At 50.6% G+C, this 19,504-nt stretch overlaps 2 protein-coding genes and 1 long non-coding RNA gene across 6 annotated transcripts; 2 read left to right on the top strand and 1 right to left on the bottom strand.

The window, feature by feature from the left end:
* Positions 1–2,976: 2,976 nt before the first annotated feature.
* Positions 2,977–8,796, bottom strand: LOC142872947 (uncharacterized). Of its 4 annotated transcripts, none has more exons than XR_012921055.1 (4): positions 8,436–8,796; positions 6,080–6,288; positions 3,366–3,647; positions 2,977–3,161 (listed from the first exon to the last, which is right to left on the bottom strand). It is a non-coding gene; the product is annotated as an uncharacterized LOC142872947 (long non-coding RNA). The 4 variants fall into 4 exon arrangements; XR_012921056.1 differs by lacking the exon at positions 8,436–8,796 and adding an exon at positions 8,100–8,205 and having other exon boundaries at positions 6,139–6,288; XR_012921053.1 differs by lacking the exon at positions 6,080–6,288 and having other exon boundaries at positions 8,436–8,789.
* Positions 8,797–8,898: 102 nt separating this feature from the next.
* On the top strand, positions 8,899–11,856 carry LOC142872885 (uncharacterized). Its single transcript, XM_076006233.1, has 4 exons — positions 8,899–8,940; positions 9,363–9,492; positions 9,634–9,766; positions 10,382–11,856. Exons 1-4 carry the CDS (start codon positions 8,899–8,901, stop codon positions 11,100–11,102), a joined length of 1,026 nt encoding a protein of 341 aa, XP_075862348.1. The 3' UTR covers positions 11,103–11,856.
* Positions 11,857–14,593: 2,737 nt separating this feature from the next.
* Positions 14,594–19,504, top strand: GIMAP6 (GTPase, IMAP family member 6). The gene is given in 4 exon segments (XM_076006728.1): positions 14,594–14,834; positions 16,809–16,932; positions 18,388–19,103; positions 19,105–19,504. Coding segments are annotated over 3 exon segments (933 nt in total). The 5' UTR covers positions 14,594–14,834; the 3' UTR covers positions 19,198–19,504.

Below are 19,504 nucleotides of genomic sequence, written 5' to 3'. Positions count from 1 at the left end.
CTATTACTCTTGGATGGACCATATCTTATAAAAAAGAGATGACTTCTGTAGGTCTAACTTGCTACAGATCCTGGGCTTGAATATCACCCATTCAAATAGCAGAGATTGCTCTATTTGTGTGATTCCAACTTTTCCTCTTCCTCTCGCCCTGAAGTCCTCCCACATACATTTTTACCTACTGAGTCCATCAGTGTCCACATATGGCCAACATGCATCTTCTGTATTCTGTATTCTGTATTAGATGGGGATTTGGAATCAGACAAGAACTGAGTTCCAGTTCTTAAAGGGCCACTGACCGGCTAAGTGACTTTCTGCAAACTTAAGCCTAATTGCCCGCATCTTAAAACGTGAACGAACTACTCAGTAGACTTGTCAAAACTGAATAGAAAAATGTATACATTTTCAGAATTAAACTGAAAAAGCATAAATTCCCAGTGACTTTCCCAGGGGTTTCCAAGCCTTTGCTTCATCAGAATCACGCGAAGAGCTTGTTAAACTACAGATGGCTGGACAATGTCCCTGAAGTCTCTCAATCGGTAGGTTTTGGATGGAGCCTGAAAATTGCTTTTCTAACAATTCCCATGATGCTGTGTCCCGACCCGAGGGACCTTTTGTTACTCTTGGGGGTCAAGGGGAACCATGCCTGAAAGAGATGAGCGAGAGAAAGGAACGAGACCAAGCAAAGGGTTGTCAAGGTCTGCTTTACAGGTTTTTCGTTGGTTTATAAGCATACAGAAACAAAGAAGTAGGGAGGGGCAGCGGGGGGGTTAGGGTTGATCGGTCAAAAACAGTTTTAGGGTCAATCAGTTACAAACATCCTAGGGTTTATCAATCACAGATAGCCCCTGGCGCCAAGCCTGGAGGGTTTATCAGTCGCGAACAGCCTCTGGCGCCAAGCCTGGGATATCTTGCGATCTTTCTCCAAACGGCCATCAAACACCTTCTGACAGCTCAGGGTATTTATGGGCTAAGACCCTCAAAGGCCTCAGTTCCTAACAATGCTGCTGGTCTAGGGACGTCCCTTTGAGAACTACTGCCCTAGGGCATTGTCACCTCTTGCCTTGTTGAAGTTGGGTCATCTCCCCGACCAGTGGAATGGGGCCTGTGCCCAACTACAGTGAGAAGTTGGGGGGTTATTTCTGAGGCACCTCAACTTTCAGGGACATTTAGACTGTTTCCTGATTGCCCAGAGCTCCTCTGCATTTTGTTTCTTCTAGCTCGATCTTAGATGAGAGGGCCCTGTGTTAATTTCTCTCACCTAAAACTTCTAAATTTCAGATGTGCTTTTTCTATTACTCTTAGGGTCTCCATTTCAGCTGATTTAATCATAGGGGAAAGCCCTTCTACAGACAATGCCTTGGCTCAGTGGTTCTCAGCCTTCAGGGTGCATCAGACACGCCTGGAGGGTTTATTGAAACTCTTGTCCCGGACTCCACTCCCAGAGTTTCAGTCTGTGTGGGATGGAGCCCACGTTCCCTAACAAGTTACCAGTTCACGCTGATGCTGCTGATCTAGAACTACCGGTAAATCTGCAAAGTAGCTGATATTTCTAGTCCCGTGCCTCTGGGGACCTTCAGAGTGAGTGGGCCTTTTATGTGAACTCCAAGTGGAGTCCAGAGTCTCTGGTGTGCCTGTCATGCAGCGGAGGAGGCTGTAAGGGGGAAAAAGGAGAAACAATCTGGCTTCATCTCTATAGATGTCTTCCCACAGTGCTGAGAAGACCAAGCCAACACGCCTGGGGTAAGGAAGTCCCAGAGGCAAGGCCGGGCTGACAGGCAGAGGTGAATTAATCAATGATCTCACGTTGCGGAGGCTTTCATGGAGGAGTTTTTCTGTAAAGGATGGGAGGATTTGGATATATGGAGAGCTTTGGGGACAAATAGGCAGGTGGAAGGAAACGATATGGATGATGGCTTCAAAGTAAAAATAAGCATTGCACGGGCAGGAGAAAGTAAACAGGTACCTTTCACGGAGCAGACACATTTATTTATTTAACCTACCATTTATTTAATTAACAGTTAACTTATTAAATAATAAATTAAATAAAATAATTAAATCTCCAGCTAAGCCCTGTGCCCTATATCTTCCTCTCATTTAACACCTACAGAAACACTGGGAAGTAGAAATTATCATCTTTGTTTCAAAATAAGTGAAAACAAGGCTCAAGAAAGATGAGTGGCTTGACCGACATTACTCAGAGAATGAGTATGGGGTCAGAGACGGGAATCTGGCTGTGGAGACCCCAAGCCCATTGCTGTGTCTCTGGCGAAGCAGCAGAACTGAAGGAGACGGGGCGGTCGGGACAGCCGGCAGCCGGATGTAACAGCCCCCGACTCCAGGCCAAGAAGTGCGGACCGTGACCTCCAGTGACAAAGGCTCTCGAGCTACAGACTCGTGATAAATCTGAGCTACACAATCTTGGTCTGGCAAATGCAGATTGAATTAAAGAAGTGAAACTGGGGACAAGACAGAAACCCTCCCTGTCCTTTCCCCTCCGCTACGTCTCCGCCATGCCCAACACTGTGTGCTACTTTCCCGCTCTTGGTCTGTGCTCTCTTCCACTCCCCTCCCTTTCTCTCACTGCTCTCTCTGTCTTGCATGGCGCCCGCTAGCAACCTGGTGCCAGCTCCCCACCCTGCTACGTCAGGGAATCTGCACTATCCAGCCTCACGGGACACACCTTCCCCCACTCCTACCCCGCACCGGAGCCAGTGGGCCTGGCAGCTTGCAAAGCAGAGCAGAGACACTGGCTTCGCTGGGATGGCCACCCCAGGCCCTGCCCGACTCCGCCCGGAGCCTGCTCCGGGCTCCACAGTGTGAGCACACACGCCGCGGCGGCCAGCCCAGCTCCTCCAGGCTTCTCCCACGCCCAGGTCTCACCCTCTCCGAGCTTAGCATCTCTGCGGGGAACTTGCTTTAGGAGTTCATTTAACCTGGAGAATACAACACTGCTGAGCTGTACACTTAATATGATTAAGGTGGCAAATTTCATTACACATTTTTATTTATTTATTTGCTTTTTAAAAGATAGAGACGGGATCTCGCTCTTGCACAAGCTGGTCTCGAACTCCTGAGCTCAAGCGATGCTCCGACCTCTGCCTCCCAGAGTGTTAGGATTATGGGCGTGAGCCACCACACCCAGCCTGTTACATATGTTTTTACTGTAATTTTTTAAAAGAGAGAAAAAAAAAAAAAGGTAAAGTAGCGTATGCTGCGCGTGACAGGACATCTAGAGTACGATTAGGCTCCGGGTGTGGTCTGGTCGGGACCCGGCTCAAGGCTCTGGAATTGTCCTAGTCCTGCTTCTCCTGGGGCCTGGTCCTCAGCCGCCCTTTCCCCTCCCACAGCTGGGGCCACACGCTTACCTGAGCACGTCCAGCAGGAGAGAGACGCCTCCCCCAGCCGTAGAACAAAAGTCTCTCCCATCAACAGGATGGGATCCTGCACCCGGCTCACAATCTACACCCAAGGCCGGGTCAAGGCCACGCTCTGATGGGCTGGGATCCCGAGGCAGTTCCTGGCAAGGGCGTGGGAATTGCTGCAGCGGAGTGGTCTGCACAGCACCCTCCATCCCTACAGCTGAGCGCGGGGTGCTTCCCCTGAGCGGTGGGCTCCGGGAAGGAGGCTCGGGGAGCCGAATGATGTTTCTGTTGAGGAGAAGGGAGGGGAGTTGATAAGAACCAGCCATGCCCAGGTGACTCCATGTTTCCTAGCAGCAGCATCTTCCCTGCGCCCTGTCCTCATGCCAGCCTCTCATCTCTTCATATTATTTTGAAATCAATGTAAATAATCAAACTCGCACTTGACCCAGAGCAGGTGCCCAAATTAGACTCCTTGATTATTTGACTCAAATTTCATGCTGTTGAGGAGATAAAATTTAGGAGAAATACCGGGGAGGGAATCAACTTCAAGCCCTCTCTCTACTGTATTAAATTACAGACGTCCCTTCCTGCCCATTTTCTCCTAAAATCATCTCTTCCCCTTTCCATGAACACATTGTCTCCTTCCATCCTGAGGGCTACGGCAGCGCTGGGCAGGACCCTGTCAGTGACACTGGGACCCCTGCCCGCACGGTGGCCCTGGTTTCCAAGTCAGCACAGACTTTCCCGGTGGTGATTTAGCATTTGTGTCTCCTGAAATCGCTGCACAGCACAGCGGAAACAGCGAGTCTGGCGCAGGAGATGAAGGCTGCGGGCACAGTGCTGCTACCGCGTGCCATGCCCTTGGGCAAGACTCAGAGCCCCTGAGCCTCATCACCTGTTTGAAGGTTAAAGTGAGGACTGCAGTCAGTGAGCTTAGGTCTCTTCCTACTGCGACATCCCAAGGTCTGCCTTATTTCTGGCCCTACCCAGTGAGCGTGGAAGCCTGCCCAGCCATTAGCACGGCCCGGCCGGCCAACACGCCCGCACCCACGCGGCTCTCAGAGAGCCGGCGGGAACACAGCTGGAACTCCACGGGACCTGTGATCCCTGATGGAGACCAGACCTAGTGACCAGACCAGGGGAGTGACACGGGCGACTCTGGGGGGGCTTGCAGTGGGGAGCCCTGGCAGGAGCAGCAGCAGCCAAAGCCCCCTCGCCCTGGGCTTCCGACTCCCTGGGTTCAGCACAGAAGCGTTGAGTTGGAGAAACTGGAGGGCCGGTACATCAGCCACAGAATGACCAGGGAGGCAGACTGCTGTGAGATGCCAGCACTCAGCCCCTTCTTCCTGCCACTCCGATCCCTTTCTCACCCCAGCACAAACCACCCTGAACCCTTATCTATTCCTCACTACCACAGGGAGCAAAGTCTGCCCAGAGACCAGGACAAGAAGAAAAGGTGTCAAGACTCAGGAACGCTCCCACCCCGCAAGGGCTTTGCCCGTAGGTTGGAACAGTGTCTTCTACTGTTTTCGGTTTTTCCTTTTCTTTGTCAACACAACATCTCTTCTTTGTAAGCATCATCTATCACCCACAAAAGTTCGTGCCACTTTATTAGACATTCTATGGGTTTTTGTTCATGTGCATCTCAGGACGTCCCCAGGAAGTCTGTGTTCTACATCTGACGCTAGCTCATTTCCCAGAACTGTCTCGAATGATGAGAACAAGACTGTTTGTTGTAAACTTATGTGTGGGTGCGGCAACACTACCCGCCGTCTCCGCCACAGCCGTTTCCTATCTCACCTCCCCTACTTTTGCCCTTCACGTAATACCCTGGCCCCTGCTCAGGACGGAATTAGACTTAGGGCTCGTGCCCCTCCCCTGCACCTGGGATGGTGCCCGGGATGGGTTAGCGGGGCAGGCTGGGACAGAGGGGATCTCCCCAGAGAGACCTTGTGGAATGTGCCCAAGCCCCTCCAGACCCCTCCTCAGGCTGGTGCTGGCCCAGGAGTAACGAGAGTTTTTCTCTGAGTCTGCAAACCCACACGGGGCCTCATCCAAACGGTTCCAACAATGAGCCTTTGCCTCCCTTGGGAGCCAGCAACAGGACCATGTATGTGGAGCAAGTCCTTGCACCCTTACTCTGCCATGCCGGATCTGATACCCAGTTGTAATGCCTAAACTGCTAACAGTCTTATTTTCTTAGAATTTCTGCATTATGTTTTAAAGAAATAACCACTTGGCATTTGTAAAAAGTAAACAAACAACAAACAAAACAACCAACCAACTCAAATGCAAACAAAAATCAAGCAGAACAACCTCCATTTCAAACTGTGGGTGCCCACCATGATTCTGTGTAAATACGAGCATAGAAATGTAGGGCTTCCATTCCCATTTGGTTCCATTTTCCAAGGTTGGGAGACCTCAGAGTTTCAATAGCAAATCGGTAAGTAATCTGCTCCTCCCTTTCCCTAAACACCGCTCAGTTGCTCGTGGTAAGGTGAAAGGTATCAAGCCACAGTGGCATTGAAAACTGGACACCACTGTCACGAGAAGTACCCATCCAGCTGCTGCCACCGTCTGCCCAACGCAAATCCCGACAGGAGAGTCCTGTGGGTCAGGGTCAGTTTCAGGAGCTTAGAATATACACTTTTATCAAGCCCCTGTGAGCAGAGCAGGCTGGAAAAAGCAAAGGTCATGAAAAGGAGAAAATTAAAAACCTTTGCCACCCTGGGATTTCATGTGGCCCCTCCTTCCTCTTCCACAGAGCCATCCTCACTTGCAAGCTCAGTCGTCACTTCTGCCAGTCCGCACAGTCTTCGCCTCCACACTGAGGCCCTCACATCACCTCTCTAGGCCTCCTTCCTGATGGGCGAACATAATAGCTCCTCGACTGCCTCTACAAAAGGGCCCAGGGTCTTTCGTTTCCCTGGGGTGCAGAGAAGATGCACACATGGAGTTATGCGTAGGACCGTTCTCTGAGTGACCTTGGATCAAACCCAGTGTCCCTGCTTTCTCACCTGTAGTGCTCAAGAATAACTGACGAATGGTCTGGGAATGAAACAGTTTGTGTAACTGTTCCAGATCCCCCTCCCCAGAATCAGGGTGTCCTTCAATGCTTTGTTGCAGCAATTCTGGTTATTTCAGTGTGCAAAACCAGGGTGGGCTGCTTTTTGGGGTCCCTCAGCTGCAGTGCAAGTGGGGCACATGCAGTCAAGACTCCATCCACCACAGGCAGCTTTCCTGAGCCTTGGGAGACCGGCTCACAATGACCCTAGGCTTCTGTTATCCCTGCTACCTACCTGTACCTAATAACTCTGTACTGTATATGGGTATTCAATAACTCTGTATATGGGTATTCATATACTGTATAACTGTATAATTCATATAGTGTATAACTTGTATATGGGTATTCTAGCTCACTGGACTCAGACAAATTGGCAATCAGTGCATAATGAAACTGCTTCCCACCAAGGCGAGCCACTGTGGGGAGCAGAGATATGATGGGAGCCTGAAAGTGTGCCTGGGGGAGGCCCAGGGCTCTGCAGGGCTCTCAGCACAGCTTACAGGTGGTGGTTAGATCCAGAAGCTGCTGGAGGAACTGTATAGTAACTCTCAGGGCCAAACCCTGCCAGAAACAACCGAGCAAGCCCGGAGTGTTTATCTGGAGAGGGAAGCAGACCACTGCTACTGGATCGTGAGCTGTCAAAGGAAGAATTAGGGATAAGGACTTCAGTTTGAACACACGTTAACACGGCCAACATAAAATGCTGTTGGTTTGTGCACTTTACAAAGGCACCATGTTTAAGTAGAGTCCGTCTGTATCATGGATATTCATGAACTTACATGCATGTGCTTGAGCGGCCATGAATAACTCAGACCTTCTGATGAATTTTGAAGCTATTGGGGAAGTCTACTCCTATATAAACCCACTGTGGCTTACACGAAAGTAATAAACTATCTTTTGTCTCTGACCCAGAAGTCTCATGTCTTCTCCCAGTACCTATGAAACTGTCGGTAGGCTAACGTGTTGTCTTAGGCGTAGTGTAAAATCTCAACCCTGCACAGTTCTCGACAGTTCCCTGGTCCGATGCGATGTTACATGGGATCCCTGGCCAGTGAATCAGAGACTCTGTGAGCTTTCAGGGTGGCAGTGCTGGCCGAGACCCTTCAGGCAGGAGAGGCACATGAGGGATCAAAACCTACATTTTTGCCTCATAACGTGTTTGGATCTATTTGGGATGTGATTGATAAAATATAGCTGTGTGCCTGAATGTGTAGACATTTCCTCAAGTGTGTGCATGCTGCTACTCATTTTCAAGACATAGTTCACTGTCTTCTGTACTGGTTATATCTTTGATATATAAAAACCGGATGAATGATGAATACTTCACAAGACAAGAAAATGCAGCCATTTTCACTTGTAAGTATCAATGAAAACATGAACATCTGTCAGACATAAAATTCAACAACATATTAAGGCACAATATGTCATGACCAAGAAAGTTCTTTCTGGTAATGGAAATATGGATTAACATTAGGGAATCTAACAATATAATTCATCATATTAATAAACGGAAGGAGTAAAATCATTTGATAGTAAAATCATCTTCATAGATGCTGATAAGGCATCATTCACATAAAAACTCTCAATGAAAAAGGGATTGACGGCATATTTATTATCTCGTGCCACAATAACGCTGGACCACAAACTACCTCCACGCCCAGTGGCTCACTCACATGTTCATCACTCCTGTCTGTGGTTGGGATGGGTGGGTTTCAGCAGACCTCGGCTGGCTTCAGGTCAGCAGCTGTCGTCCTCACTGCTGTTCTGCCGTGTGTTAGAGTTCTCGAGAGAAACAGAACCAGTAGCATCTATCTATCTATCTACTCTATATCTCTAACATATCCATGTCTGCATTTGCATCTACATGTGTATCTACCGAGAGAGAAAGAGACAGAGACAAAGAGAGAATGAGAGGAGACAAGGAGAGATGGAACCAGAAAAAGAAAGAGAGGGATAAGAGATAAAAGACAATAGCAAAAGAGGGAGATTTGTTTTGAGGAATTGCTTACACAACTGTGGGGTCTGGCAAGCCCAAAATCCACAGGACAAGCTGCCAGGCTGGAAATCCAGGTGCAAGTTGCTGTTGCAGCCTTGAGTCCAAATTCACTGGTCAAGCCAGGCAGGCTGGAAACTTAGGCAGGTTTTCTATGTTTCAGTCTTGAGGAAGAATTCCTTCTTCTTTGGGGAACTTCAGTCTTTACCCTTAACTCCTTCTACTGATTGGATGAGGCCCACCTGTGTTATGCATTATGGAGTGCAATCTGCTTTACTCAAAGTCTACTGATTTTGTAAGGGCCTGGTTGCAGCCCAAAGCTGCTGGCTCACTTGTGCGAGCTCGGATAACAGAAAATTGGCCAGGGGAGGAGTAATCAGCTTCTGGAAACTGCTAGCTTGGGGCCCAAAGGTAGAGCTATCGGCTAAACGCATATTTCTGCTTCTGAGAATCGCTTGCTTGCAGCTAGACGCATAGGTATGGTGCCAGATAAGGGAGAAAGGCCCCTTTGCCGCTGGCAGGCTACCAGTCCACCAATCATTTTAAAGACTAACACGCACAATCAGCTTGTGCAGCACGGGTGTTCAAGAGGGAGGGGGGATAAAAGGGCAGCCCCAGCTTTGGTCAGGGTCCTTGCCTGTAAGAGTGACCACTGCGCTGGCACTCTAGGGCCTGGACCCTGGCTAGCCAGAAAATAAAGCTCCTCTTGAGTGATTGCATCCTTGGTGTCTTTGTTCGTCTGCCTGGCGGGGTGCAGGAAGCCGGTCCCTAACATTTGGGGGCTCGTCCGGGATAAGGCTCCCCGGGATAAGGCTCCCCTGCAATCCGCTGAGTAGAACACAAAGCTGAGGGAGGAGTGAGCGAGACCCCACACCCGGACTAGCCGAGTGTGTAGTAGGACGAGGAACGATTTCCGGGATTGCTAAGCCAGCACAAGACCTAGGCGGACGCGCTGGAGGGTCGCCGGTCGGAGCCAGACGGAGACGTCCTCTGGCTCCGGGAGGACTCCGGTACTGGTTTTGCCGCCAGAGGCGGGGGACAGGAGGAATTCGGAGAAAGGAAGTCCGGACCAGGTTAGGGCATTGTCTCTTGTAATCTGTCTAGCTTCTGTTGTCCGTTTTGTCTATCATCACGTTTTGTCTGTCATCACTGTTTGTTACCACCGGGGAGAGTGAGAGTGTGCATGGGTCTCGAGAGCAAGATTTTCAATTTAGGAAACCTGCGAAGAGGAGCAGAGGAGGACCTTAGAGCCACGATCCGGGGCAGACCAGCATTGGCCAAAGGTCCCCGTTGTGTCATCTGCCGTCGGATCCTCACCCTAGAGGCCTCTGCCCTAGGCCAGTGCCGGTACCGCCACCTGCCCATAGTAGATTCAGAGGAATCCTGCCCCAGCCTAAGCCCTGAGGGGGGCCCGCGCCCTCGGACTCCGCCACAACCATGGGGCAAGCCATGACAACGCCTCTCTCTCTCCTAACAGGCCACTTTAAGGACGTGAGGGAAAGGGCCCATAGTCTGTCCCTGGAAATCAGGAGGGGCAAACTAGTCACCCTTTGTGAAGTTGAATGGCCCGAGTTTGATGTCGGGTGGCCTAGAGAGGGATCCTTTGACAGAGTCATGGTAAAAAAAAGTAAAAGAGAAAGTCTTTGGGCACCCTGGGCACCCAGACCAGATTCCATACATTATAGTTTGGCAGGATTTGGTGCGAGATCCCCCACCTTGGATGCAAGCATTCGTGCCGCCCTTTAGGGGGTCCTCTGAGGTCCTCACTATGCGAGGTAGTACTAAGAAAGAACAGCAGGACTCCCCATCCACCCAGGGGTGCTCCGAGGTCCTCACTATGGGAGGTAGTACTAAGAAAGAACAGCAGGACTCCCCATCCACCGAGGTGCTCCCGGAGTCCAACCTTTACCCAGATTTGATTGGGCTGACCGAGCCTGATGCCCCTCCTCCTTATAACCCCAGGACAGCGCCCACGATCTCCGAGGCAACAGCGCCCCAACAGAGTGCTGTGGGAGGGGAAGAAGGGCCAGCCTATGGCACCAGACAGCGCACAGGTCGAACCCCCAACCCGGAGCCTGTGAAAACATTCCCCTTGCGAGCAGTCGGACCCCGGGGGGAAGATGGGACACAGAATTACCAATATTGGCCTTTCTCCACCAGTGATCTTTATAACTGGAAAGCCCAAAACTCTAATTTCTCTGATAACCCTAGAGATTTAATTAACCTATTAGACTCTGTTCTCTTCACGCATCAGCCCACCTGGGATGATTGCCAACAGCTACTTAAGGTGCTCTTCACCACGGAAGAGAGAGAAAGGATACAGGGGGAAGCAAGGAAATTGGTCCCAGGAGAAGATGGTAGACCTACAACGAACCCACGGACCATTGACCGAGTGTTCCCCCTTGAACGACCTCCGTGGGACTACAATGAGGCTGAAGGCAAGGAGCGTCTCCGGGTCTACCGCCAGACCCTGATGGCCGGTCTCCGCATGGCGGCACGAAAGCCGACTAATTTGGCCAAGGTAGGAGATGTGCGTCAGGGCCCGGAAGAAAGCCCGGCAGCATATTTAGAAAGAATCATGGAAGCCTTCCGGCAGTACAGTCCCATAGACCCCACCTCAGAGGAAAGTAAGGCCGCTGTCATGATGGCCTTTGTGAATCAGGCTGCTTCAGACAGAAGGTGAAAGGTGCAAAAGATAGACAGACTAGGAGAGAAAACCTTACAGGACCTATTAGAGGTAGCAGAAAAAGTTTACAATAATAGAGAGACATCAGAAGAAAAGACAGAGAGGATAAGACAAGAAGACAGGAAATTTCAGGCTAGAGAGATGCGGAAAGCAAATAAAGAAATGGCTAAAATTTTGCTAGCCGAGAGAGAGAGAAGGTGGGAGGAAAGATCAGAGAACAGAGCAGGGCCCAGATTCCAGAGAGAGAGGCTTGACAAGAACCAGTGTGCCTGTTGTAGAGAACATGGGCACTGGGCAAAAGAGTGCCCCAAGAATAAAGGGGGGAATGTAAGGGCCTGGTTGCAGCCCAAAGCTGCTGGCTCACTTGTGAGAGCCCGGATAACAGAAAATTGGCCAGGGGAGGAACAATCGGCTTCTGGAAACTGCTAGCTTGGGGCCCAAAGGTAGAGCTATCGGCTAAACGCATATTTCTGCTTCTGAGAATCGCTTGCTTGCAGCTAGACGCGTAGGTACGGTGCCAGATAAGGGAGAAAGGCCCCTTTGCCGCTGGCAGGCTACCAGTCCACCAATCATTTTGAAGACTAACACGCACAATCAGCTTGTGCAGCGCGCGTGTTCAAGAGGGAGGGGGGATAAAAGGGCAGCCCCAGCTTTGGTCAGGGTCCTTGCCTGTAAGAGCGACCACTGCGCTGGCACTCTAGGGCCTGGACCCTGGCTAGCCAGAAAATAAAGCTCCTCTTGAGTGATTGCATCCTTGGTGTCTTTGTTTGTCTGCCTGGCGGGGTGCAGGAAGCCGGTCCCTAACAATTTAAATATTAGTTGCAGCTAAAAAAAAAAAAAAAAAAACCCTTCACAGAAACATCTAGACTGGTATTTGACCAAAGAACTGGGCACCATAGCTTAGCCCAGTTGATATCTAAATTAACCATCACGTCACTTGTGTATTGGCTACCCGTAGCTCTGTTCCATGCCAATCATTCTCCTTCAGGCATCAGCAGACTAGTCAGGGCACGTTCCCATCTGAGTGATAAACATGTGAAAAGGAAATAATGAACTTTGTATAAGTGCTAGCCCATGTGTGATTACATATTTAAGAGTTACGAATTTTTATAGCATCCCCAAATCCAAACCATGCCTTACTCATCTTTTACTATTGTTTTGGATAAAGATTACGTGGGGTTGGAGGAGGAACTCCATATCTGATTTCAGATACTTTGGACCACGGCAATATTCTTTATGGAGAGAGTATTATTTCTTTCTGTTTTACCCAGTCTGTCTGGAGCCCATGCTAGCTCCAGTGGGATCGGGTGAACTTGTGTTAGTGTTTTAATTTCCTCCTTATACGATTACTGTGAGGATTACATGAGTTAACATGTGAAGCACTTAAAACAGTGCCCAGTGTACACTAAGTGCTCTTTACAATGTTACTTATTATTTTTACAGTCACCATTCTTTTTCATTAACCATGTGGGCTTGTTTTTTTAGCTATTTAATTGTAACTGTGACTAATTTTTGCTCCCAAAGCTCAGAGCTGGATGGTGTGTCCAAGACCATTAGTTCATATGCTCCTCTCATATCCCAGCCTCCCTTGCAACTAGGTTGGGGTCACGTGACTGCGTTCCAGTCAAGGGATGAGGTTTAAGAAACAAGACAATGACAGGGACCGTAAATTACACTCTTGGTAGACATACTCTGCTTGAGACATTAGCACAGAGAGGCCGTCCCTCCACAAAACAACAGACTATATTATTTGGCTTACAGGAGGCAAGTGACAACACCATATTGGCAAAAACTAAAAAAGTAGTAAAAAAACCAAAAAAACACAACTTAAACTGAAATGGGAGCTGTGAGCCATGAACTCAAAGGGAAGGTTGGTAGCCCTAAGGGCAAATAAAGATCTCAGCCATAGTCTCTGGAGCCTTAACCTGGACTCAGCTGTGAAGTGAGTTGTAGATTGGGGGACTTCTGTATTAAGCCAGAGATCTCACAAGGGGGCTCAAGTGGTCTTGGTTCAGTAGCACCAGCACCCCTTGTCAGTTCCTGATAAAAAGATATGCAAACCCTCTCTTGAGTAAAGCCACCTTGATCTCTGTCCTCAGGATATCCATATTTAAATTCACAAAGACTGTGGACATTCCTCCAGAAAAGAAATCACTGACAGTGAGAGTCAGCAACAAACAAACAAACAAACAAACAAAACAACCAACATCAGATTTACATTCTGTATCAGTCAGGTTAGGCCAGATTATGCTGCAGTAACAAACACTTCCAAAATCTTGGTGGCTGAATGCTAAGTGGATCTCATGCCTGTTCAGTGAGCTGCAGGTCCTGGCAACCCTCCAGGGTCAGCCTTCAGAAAATGGCAACCGTTAGAATTCAAAATAGATGGGTGCAGTAATAATATTCTAATTACGTATACCATGGAAGGAATGGTAAAGACCAACACATGACTTCTAAGAATTATTCATGCTAAGGCATTTACAGAATAATTTAAAGTAGAACATTGGAAGATATATACACTATGTAATAATTGTCAAAATCCATGAATAACAACTAGAGAAAATTAGAACTAGTATGTTAGATTGAGTGGGATTTTTGAGGGAATCTTAACATTTTAAAATCATGTGATAATGATATCATCCCCTATGCTCAAATGTTCTCAATTTTTTCCTTCAAAGGCCTCCTTTTAATTAGGGTGGTCAGATATGTGGGTAAAATCCTAGAAAATGTGTTTTTGAGGATGTTGAGGGTTTTTTTCTCCCATTGTCCATGTCTAAAATGCCTTTCTCCCCATACAAGCGCTCTTTTTTTAGTCCTACATTCTTTTTTTTTTTGAGACAGAGTCTCGCTTTGTTGCCCAGGCTAGAGTGAGTGCCGTGGCGTCGGCCTAGCTCACAGCAACCTCAAACTCCTGGGCTCAAGCAATCCTCCTGCCTCAGCCTCCCGAGTAGCTGGGACTACAGGCATGTGCCACCATGCCCGGCTAATTTCTTCTATATGTAGTAGTTGGCCAATTAATTTCTTTCTATTTATAGTAGAGACAGGGTCTCGCTCTTGCTCAGGGTGGTTTCGAATTCCTGACCTCGAGCAATCCGCCCGCCTCGGCCTCCCAGAGTGCTAGGATTACAGGCATGAGCCACCGCGCTCGGCCAAGTCCTACATTCTTTTTGCATTTGTTAGAGTGCAAATCTTCCAGGAGACACAAAAATTGAAATGATCAATGATTTGTGCCTTAGAATAAATATCAGACCCTGTTCTGAGAGAAACGAGGAAGGAGAGGTTGGTGGGAGAAAGTAGACAATGCACGTCTGACCCAATACTGAAGCAGAGGAGTTCCCTGGGAAATGGGCAAAGTTCAAAAAAAGAGAACTCAGTCAAAAATCACTTTTTCTGACACAGAGTTTTCTGAGGGATCTGCTACTATTTAAGCTTCTGAGTTCTAGTAATCCTGGTTCAGGATAAAAAGGATCCCACCAGTGCTATCCTGTTTTTCTGTTTCTGAGGCTACACAGACTTGGAGGCCACCGCCCGGCGTGTTCCTGCCCACTTCCTGCCCCTCCCTCCTCACAGCCACGCTGCTCTCTGCGAGCAGTTCTCCAGCTGCGATCTCTAGCACGATTTGCTGAAAAATGTAAGCAAACATTGGCCTCGTCTTGCACGCGTCCATACACCTTGGCCTTGCAAGCTTTCCTCTGCCGCCTCCATCTCGTCCCTCGAGGAGCTCACCAGGTATTGGCCCTAAGGCGGGAGACAGGTTCACAGGAGTGCGGGGCTCGGGAGACAGGAAATGGGGCCCTTCCTCTTGCTGGGGGTTGGCCGAGTGGTAAGTCTGAGTGTGTGCGTGTGTGCATGTGTTTACATGTATGTGTGTTTGTGGGAGTGATGTGTGTGTTGTGTATGTATATGTGTGTGCGTGTGTGATGTGATAGAAAGAGCTAGGACCAGCAAGTCAGGAGAACTTTGTGCTCTGCGGGAAACTTGCTGCTTCAGATTTGATACGATGCTTCTGTGATTTTTGCTTTCTTTCTGAACAGCACGGCAACGTTGGTTATATCTGCTCCATCTTCTGAGTTGGAGACAAAAAATACAAGTGTGACGATCGTGTGAGGTGCTGTTCGGGGCGGGGTCTAGGTGGAGGCAGCGAGGTGCCTGGATGCAGACCCGTTTTCTGGGCCGTGCAGGGCGCAGTCCCTAAACTTCGCTCTCAGGGTCCTCCCACCCCCAGCCTAGTCGCACCCAGCCACTGTTTTCTGTTAAGCCACCCTTCTTTCTAAAAGAGGAATGAGATTATGTTGGTGAAGAGCTGCCTCAGTTCCCCCGAGAGATGTAAGGAAGCCAGGGACAAAGAGATGGAGAGGGTCTACAGTTTGCAGGCCACCAGCTCACAGAGTTAGGAGGCACTGACCTCCCCTTGAAAGGTGAAATACTGTTTCGTCCTAGAACACGGCTGTCCAGGTCTGAGTGAGGCTGTCCACTGCGCCTGCCTCCTCTCTCCTCCTGGAAAGTCAGCAAACCTTCCTGGGCTCCCTCCATCCCCGGCCTGTCATTTCAGAGCTGACCTGTACTGTATAAAGACATCAGTCATAAAGCAATGTCCACACTGGCCTCCTACGGGCTAGCTCCTGGGATTTGGAGTGGACTGGAGCGTTTGCCAGGTGAACAGAGTAGAACAAACATCCTACAATGTTGTGGCAATGAGACAACCCTGTCTACCAAGGTTCCCCTGGAGTTAGGCTTTCCCATACCCCCATACGTCATCTGGAACTGTTTCATCTGGCTGTGAACATTCTACACATTCTGGAAAAACAGTCATGGGCCATGCAGGTTCCTCCCCAATCCTACAGAGAAACTCAAGCAGATACAACACTATGGGCTCCTGAAATAGAGAATGATGTTAGTCCAGGAAGTAAGGATACATCGCGCTCTCATAGGAAGGGTGACGGGAGTTCCTGGTTGGGAATGATGTTGCCCTTGTTTGCAGAAAGGACTAAGAGTTGCTCCAAAAAAATGTTCTAAAATGTGTTGGGATCTCGTAGGGGAAGAGACCTTCATGAGCATCTAGTCAGGCCCAGCCTCCACACCGATGGCTGAGCTAACTGACGGCTGCCTCTCCTCTGCGCACCGAGGCCTCTGGCTTCCTTCCGGCAGGGTTCTGCCCGCACTGTGAAGGTCCCAGTGGCTGTCGTCTTCCTCACAACTGGCCACCCAGCTCAGCCCCCTGCAGTCCTCACTGACAAGCCTTCTCCAGAGTCTGTCCCCAAGGCCCACTGAGCTGTCCCCTCCCAATGACTTCCTGCCCATTCATGCCCTCCAGGCACATGGCCACACAGACCTTCCTGCTGCTCCTGGGACACACAGGATGAGGATCACACTGCTTCTGTGCCTCTGTTCCTCCTCCTCCTCCCAGAACAGCTCCAGACCCTCTGTCTATGTGCATTCCATGCACTCCTCAGTTCTGGGCCAGTTGCACCTTTCTCCATGAAACTTCTTAAACTCATGATCGACCACAGTGGGGTGGTGGGGAGAAGAGGGTCCCTAAAGCCATCAGAGAGTCTCAGACCCCTGCATCCCTCTCCTCATTCACTCCCCACCCTCACCCCTATATTAATGCAAAAAACTTCCCTCTGGCAAGAGAAAGGCAAAAGGCAGGGCCTGTTAAAACTCAGTTGGAAAATCAGTAAAACATATTATTGTTTTCTCCAGATGGAGAAAGAAGAATATGAACAGGTTGCCCCGGACAACTGTCCAGGAGAACTGTCTCAGGATCCTGCAGGACAGCTGTCAGGAGGTAGCACTACTTCCCTCGCCGAAGGGACACACGAGCCAGGTACAGATGGGGATCACCGGATGTGCAGGTGGGACAGTGCTCCACCACCTGCTGTGCCTGCAGAGATTGACCCACCTCAGCCACCACTGGAGGGCCTTTGGGGTAGGGCCCTTCTTTACGCCAGCCAAAAATGAGGGGACAGACCCCCTGCTAGGTATGGTAGGCAAAAGGAATGAGAAGTAGCACTGATTACTGAGTCTCCAAGCCAGTCCCAAAGAAAAGGGTCTTCACATGGTGCACTTCCCTCCTGAGGAAAGCAACTGGCCTTGGACCGAGGCTGGGATGCCAACAGATCCTGCGTGGTTGGTTGGCTGGCTCAGACATGTCAGGGGCAGAAAGGTCAAGGGCACCTTGAGGACAAGCAGAACATCCTCAGCTGCTGCCTCGGAACTGGGATCAGCCTTCCCAGGGGCTTCCTCCCGCAAGAGCTATTACTGCACAGGGTCAGGCGCTTAATTTTTCATGGGACTAACTTTGTCGTTTAACCTGGGGAGGCAAAGTTTAGGAGTGTTGGAAACCCACCCATTTCCTGGCCAGAAGAAATGATTTGTGATTCATTACGTATTTTAACATGAATGAATTTTGACTTTATGAACTTAAATGGTTAATCTACCACCTAGGAAATTACCAATATGTGTGCTAACACCTGTTTTACCTTTTCTTACGGCAATCAAGGTTAGATATTACTTTCAAAATCATCTCCAGAGCTAAAGTGATATATCTGGCTTAAAGTCCTTGGTGTGTGCTGGCTCCAGGCTGCTCAGATGGGATTACTGTCTCCCCCACCTTTGCGTTGGCCAGGTGGACAGGGATGAATATCCACCATCCATGCTTCTTTGAAAGTCCCACCCCTTCACTCAAATCCGCTTCCAGCCCCTGGGGGAAGCTGGAGGGAGCCAAAGTCATTCAGTCAGGATGGGGCTGTGGGCCAGGCAGCCCCGGGCAGCAAAACCTGTCCTTGCTAAGGAGACTCAGGACAGGAAGGTGCCCACACTGCTTCTGAGAGGCTTAGTGCTCTGTCATCTGAGACCCACCAATGTATTCAATGGGGACCAGACTTGGAAATCAACTATTACTCGTCATTTATTTATGTACTCCAGGTCTTGGGACCCGCAAGGCCAGGAGAGAATGCCCTTCCTGCCTTCTGCCCCAGTCACACCTAAAAATCTTGACAGTAGGTTTCTCAGTGTTTCCTTGGATCCTCCAAGTCTCCTCTCTCAGCCGATGGTGGGTGAGGATGTTCAGCCCCACCTTCAAGGCCCAACCCGCCTGCGTTCTTCAAGGCTGAGACCGGGGCCCGGGGCAGGTTTCTTGGCCGACCTCGGCCTTCGTGTCTCCCACCCCAACCCAGGACAACCTGGCCCTGAGGTGCCGCGGCGCCCGGGGCGCCCGACGAGGACAAATGCAGTGGACGGGTGCTAACCCAGTTCCCTCCGCTTTCCCTGCTGCTTCTAGGCGAGAGGCAGAGGCAGCGGACCCCGAGGCGACTGCGGCTCCTGCTGGTGGGGAAAACCGGAAGTGGGAAGAGCGCGACAGGAAACAGCATCCTCGGCCGGGAGGTGTTTGAGTCCAAGCTCAGTACCAGACCCGTGACCCAGGCCGCCCAGACCGGGAGGCGGGAGTGGGACGGCACGGAGCTCGAGGTGACCGACACGCCCGACATCCTGTGTCCGCAGGGCCAGCCGGGCGCGGCCGCCGTGCGCCAGGCCCTGGCCGCCTGCGCCCCCGGGCCGCACGCCGTGCTGCTGGTGGCGCAGCTGGGCCGCTTCACCGAGGAGGACCTGCGCGCCGTGGCGCGCCTGCGCGAGGTCCTGGGGAAGAAGGTGCTGGCGCACACCGTCCTGGTGTTCACCCGGAAGGAAGACCTGGCCGGCGGCTCGCTGGACGAGTACCTGCGGGAGACCCAGCACGAGGCCCTGGCCCAGCTGGACCTGGAGTGCATGAGGCGCCACTGCGGCTTCAGCAACCGGGCCGCGGCCCCGGAGCAGCGGGAGGCCCAGCTGCGGGAGCTCATGGGCAAGGTGGAGGAGATCTTGTGGGAGAACGACGGCCGCTGCTACAGCAGCGAGGCTTGCCAGCACGCCCAGCGAAACTCTCTGCTCAGAGAAGTGCAGCAAAGACAGACAACCCAGGGCCAAGGCTCGGAGGAAGCGCTCCTCCAAGAGTCCCGGCTGGAAGGAAGGGCTGTCCCCGATTCAGAGGAATCAGAAGATTCCCCGGCGCCTGCTGGGGAGGGTTGACCCTTTGAGCCTGTGCTGGACTTGAGCAAGGGACTCCCTCAGCGCCTGCACCCCTGTGTCCGACCCCTGTTGCTCTGTCTATTCCTTCCAGCGCTGCCCGGTCTCCAGGCCATGACGTCTGGTGTGGTGAGAGAGGAAGGGGGCTCGAGGATGGGGCCCAGAGTGCCCAGCTCACATCCCAGGTCCTTCATTCCTCTTCCAGAACATTTGGGGCCTCTGCACTCTGTGCCCCAGCAGCACCCTGTCCGCATATGGGACCTTCCATCTCATGGTATTGCATTTCTCGGGGATACTTGTCTGTGCCGTGACAGAATAAAAGCTTCTTGAGGGCA

The sequence above is a fragment of the Microcebus murinus genome, chromosome 9, assembly GCF_040939455.1.
Source record: "Microcebus murinus isolate Inina chromosome 9, M.murinus_Inina_mat1.0, whole genome shotgun sequence".
NCBI lineage: Eukaryota > Metazoa > Chordata > Mammalia > Primates > Cheirogaleidae > Microcebus > Microcebus murinus.
Note: the sequence above shows the minus strand (reverse complement) of the source record. Positions and strands in the feature narration are given on the sequence as shown.

Coding starts and splice junctions, on each gene's coding strand:
- LOC142872885 (XM_076006233.1), top strand. CDS start 8,899: ATGGTGCCAGATAAGGGAGAAAGGCCCCTTTGCCGCTGGCAG. Junction 8,941..9,362: donor GGCCCCTTTGCCGCTGGCAG/GCTACCAGTCCA, acceptor CACAAGACCTAG/GCGGACGCGCTGGAGGGTCG. Junction 9,493..9,633: donor AGAAAGGAAGTCCGGACCAG/GTTAGGGCATTG, acceptor TTTTCAATTTAG/GAAACCTGCGAAGAGGAGCA.